General features: G+C 36.1%; 1 protein-coding gene across 1 annotated transcript; it reads right to left on the bottom strand.

Moving 5' to 3' along the window:
• Nucleotides 1–4,156, bottom strand: LOC110745100 (beta-glucosidase 24-like). The gene is made up of 13 exons (XM_021945177.2): nt 3,957–4,156; nt 3,710–3,779; nt 3,182–3,240; nt 2,932–3,007; nt 2,589–2,666; nt 2,408–2,495; nt 2,043–2,298; nt 1,822–1,937; nt 1,335–1,552; nt 1,213–1,244; nt 1,013–1,115; nt 704–812; nt 1–317 (listed from the first exon to the last, which is right to left on the bottom strand). Exons 1-13 carry the CDS (start codon nt 4,134–4,136, stop codon nt 113–115), a joined length of 1,590 nt encoding a protein of 529 aa, XP_021800869.2. The 5' UTR covers nt 4,137–4,156; the 3' UTR covers nt 1–112.

The following is a 4,156-nucleotide window of genomic DNA, read 5'->3' as shown; positions in this document are numbered from 1 at the left end:
TTTGAGATAAATATGAACCCATATGAATTCACAACGTCGAAAGGAATTTGGTTGGATCCAACCAACTATTTATTCCTGTTCATACACCAATAACATTCACATTATACATTATTTATTTGGTCACAAACAACGTCTGCAATTCGATTTCCCTAGTACTTAGGAACTTTTTGAACCAATGGGCTGAGAGTTTTGGGTGTCTTTTCAACCCATTTTTGTAATCCACGAAGTTCATACCGAATCGAAGAGTGTAACCACTATACCATTCAAAATTGTCCAACAGAGACCATGCAAAGAATCCCTTAACATGGACACCGTGCCTGCACAAAAAGATGGTATTAACTAAACCTAAAAAGGTTAGGTATATATATGTATATGAATGTACGTAGTACATGTATGTTTTTTTTAGTACAAGCAAGAGTCAAAACTAGAGAAGGGGGGGGGGGGGGGCGGGGCGGGGCGGGTTTCTCACACACATCTGATGTTGTGGGGGTTCGAACCTGAGACCTCAAGTTTGCAATTCAAGACCCTTTTTCACTGGGATAGACCCCGTTGGCCTTAGTATGCATGTTACATTCATATATACGCACATACATCTATATGTCATATGTGTATTTATAAATAATTAATAAATATATATATATATACACACACATATACAACACAGGGGATATGTATAGGCTTTGTTGAACAATTGAGCACTTACTTGATGGCTCGTTGAACGTAATAGAGGTGGTGATAGTAGTAGTCAATTCTCTGGCTATCATTAAGGGCTTCCTCAAGTGACAATTTTGGATGGCTGAACTCATCAATCCCTACAACAAATATGTAACAGGTTAGTCTTTTAGTTTTAAGCTTGTTCATTTTTTAAAAAGAGAAGGCCTACATCCTATAATTATTACAAAGTGAACAGAAATGTCACTAGCTTAATAGATAGTTCATTTTAAATGTATACTTAATAGCAATAACTACACTACATGTGAAAACTTGATGATGCAACTAAGTAAATAATTACCATTCTCTGTAATGTAAATGAGTGGATCATTATACTTTCTCTTTGTGTAGAGTAAAAGATCTTCAATTCCTCTTGGATAAACATATAGCCAATCTGAAGCAGCCTGTAATACCATAGAAATTGATAGATTTGTAGAGGTTACGTTTGTCTGTGAAAAACAATTAATAATGCTAACAGCTAAGCTAATTTGATATGTGTACCTTTGGACCAATAGAGACCCCATTAAGCTCAACTGCCACAATATATATGGTCAAAATCTAATTGTTATAAGAAACTTAAAAATTGGTAATCAACATGCTTTGAATTTGTACTACGTACGTACATGAAAAATTAGCACGAGCATCTGTCAAGTAGCTTGCATTTACAGAATTTTGTCGACTTTCATAGGCTGCATAATAAGTAGTATAGTAATTTAATCCAAGAAAATCAAATGACCCATTTAGCAATTTAGATTCTGCTTTCGTGAAGTTTGGTAGACGATTTCCAACAAGAGACCGCATACTGTGCGGATAGTCACCACTTGTTATTGGCTCCGCAAACCTACAAAAATGTGGAAATTCCCATTACAAACTTAATGCTAAATAGGATATTTTCTTGTCGGAAAATTTGGCATGTTATATTGCCGGAAAGTTGGCTTATTATAAAACCAAAACAAAAGTTGCTTCCAAACTTAAACATTCATAAAGCATATTTTTATTTGTTCAATGTATTTAAATTAATATTCTATTAACATATATATTCTGGAAACAAATATTAGATTATGCTAGTAAGTATTGTAAGTGAGTTACAAATTTATATTAGGTACTGACCATCCAAACATAAAATCCAAGGCTCGTAATGCAGCCTTTTTATGTTGCTTGGCTTCAGAAATCGGCACAAACCAATGTGACAATAGCGTTATCCCTATCAGACCCTTTTGAGATGCCTGCAGATTAATTTTGAACATAACACAGTCAAATAGAATACTCCATTATTCACATATAGTTCTCAATTAGGACCTAATATTCTAGCCCACCGCTAAAAAAAAGACCTGATATTTCTTCTTGTACAATTCTACGGCAGTTGCATGTGCAAGGAGCTGGTTGTGTGCCACCACATATGGTTCTGTACTTGAATCCCCACCAGTGCAATTTAGCTTCTGCCAATCAGAACATCGTCCGGGCGCGAACTCCCCTTTTGCATAACCACCAACACTATAGCTCCATGGCTCATTCAATGTGATCCAGTATTTTACCCGATCACCAAATTCCTTGTAGCAAAGCTCTGCATAGTCTCGAAAGTGATTTCTACACACACACACACATATATAGAATGATGGTTGTTAAAATTAAAATCCAATGCCAAATATTGGTTTCGAACATATTTGAAATGGTATATCTTAATTTGTTCACGTACATAATATGAGGGCTTAAGAAACCACCGTATTCGTCTTCTAAGGCTTGGGGAAGATCCCAGTGGAAGAGGGTTACAAATGGCTTTAGACCTGCATGAGTAATAGAAAAGAGTTGACGAAGTGATGTTACAAGTGGGATTGATATTGAGGTTTTATGTGATTATATATAGAAAGCTGCTTCACCATTGTGTAGGAGTTCGTTGATGAAACTGTTGTAGTATTTGATTCCTTCCTCGTTCACGCCCCCACTTAGCTTTCCATCTAATAATTAAGAACAAAACAAGCAAATACACAAATACCTCAATCAATAATAAGTGCTAAGGAAAGAAAAGGCCAATGGTAAACTATTTCTTCTCTTGGTTCAATTTTTTCAGATAACGACTTTAACTGATAACACAGCTAAGCTTGCAACACTTTCTTAGTTGGTTATATACAACGATAAAAGGAGGGCCACATGAATTATTATTTCAACAAAGAGACATTGAGGAAAATTATTATTTCAACAAAGAGACATTGAGGAACTCACTCGGTAACAATCTTGGCCATGAGATAGAGAATCTATAAGCATCCAACCCCATGTTCTTCATAATCCCCACATCTTCCTACAATAACACAAAAGATATAATTATAAAAAAGAACCTTAAAAGGATCTCATTTTCAATTTCCTATAGCTATGTTCTCTTCTCTTACTGGGCTCGAAGCAAAGAAGGCATATGTGTTTGTCTAGTTTCTTTTCTAATAAAAAACAACGAGAATTATGTGATCAAAATTTAAACCTCATAGTGGTGATATTCATCAATAGCCACATCTCCGTTGCTGCCATCTTGGATCCTTTCTGCAATTAACCGTAAAAAAACATAAAAACAAAAAAACAAAAAAAATTCTAAGCACGACTATTATATAACTAACTAGGCCCTATCTCTCACTAGAAAAAAAAAAAAAAAAAACTTGGTCCATTGTTTAATAAGTAAACTTGATTAATCAATTTTGTTCTCCTAGCAATGCTCTGCTCTGTAAGAAAAATAGGGTCGTCCCTGAGCAAGAGGGTCCATAGCTTCGCTGCGGAGATATTTTGGCCCAAGCTCAAGCCTGGGCTTGTGGTGGAGCCCGCAAAGCAGTGTTTAAGAAAAATATGAAGTCCAATTGTGAGGTATTAGCAACAACTTTTACCGTCGAAAAAAGTCAGATCTAACATAAGAAATCAAGTTTAGTGACGGTATGGGTAAAAACTGAATTTGGGATGGAAATTAAGAGTTGATCTGGATGTTTGTGACGGTAAGGGTAAAAACAAAGCCTAGACACACCTGGGTGTTTGTGGGTGTAGGTATCCCATATGCTTGGTCCTTTACCACCTCCTCCTGCAGCCCCTTCATACTACAATTTACACACACACACATAAAAGAGTACAGAATGAAGTTGGCAATGTTCAAGTGTACAGAATGAAGAAGCCAATGTTCATGCATGGATGCTTAGTCTGGCAAGAAGAAACTAATTAAGTAATTAAAACAAAAATTAAAGGGTAATTAAGCCCCCAAAAGAGAAAAGACTCACCTGGTAAGAAGATGAAGCTGAGCCAAATATGAACCCAGCTGGAAAACAGCTTCTGTTGAGGAAAGCAGTGTCATATTGACTGGGTGTAACTGGAATGGTGGCTTGGCTATTTGCCAATGCAAAGCCAATTAGTTGCAGAAAATAATTTCCTAAGAGCAAATATCCTAATTGGAGTGCCATAACTTGAGGTTTTGGTGATC

Source organism: Prunus avium, chromosome 6, assembly GCF_965620075.1.
Source record: "Prunus avium chromosome 6, drPruAviu1.hap1.1, whole genome shotgun sequence".
Lineage (NCBI taxonomy): Eukaryota > Viridiplantae > Streptophyta > Magnoliopsida > Rosales > Rosaceae > Prunus > Prunus avium.
This window is presented reverse-complemented; position numbering and strand designations above follow the sequence as displayed.

Coding starts and splice junctions, on each gene's coding strand:
- LOC110745100 (XM_021945177.2), bottom strand. CDS start 4,136: ATGGCACTCCAATTAGGATATTTGCTCTTAGGAAATTATTTTCTGCAA. Junction 3,780..3,956: donor CAGCTTCATCTTCTTACCAG/GTGAGTCTTTTC, acceptor TGTAAATTGTAG/TATGAAGGGGCTGCAGGAGG. Junction 813..1,012: donor CATTTACATTACAGAGAATG/GTAATTATTTAC, acceptor TATTTGTTGTAG/GGATTGATGAGTTCAGCCAT.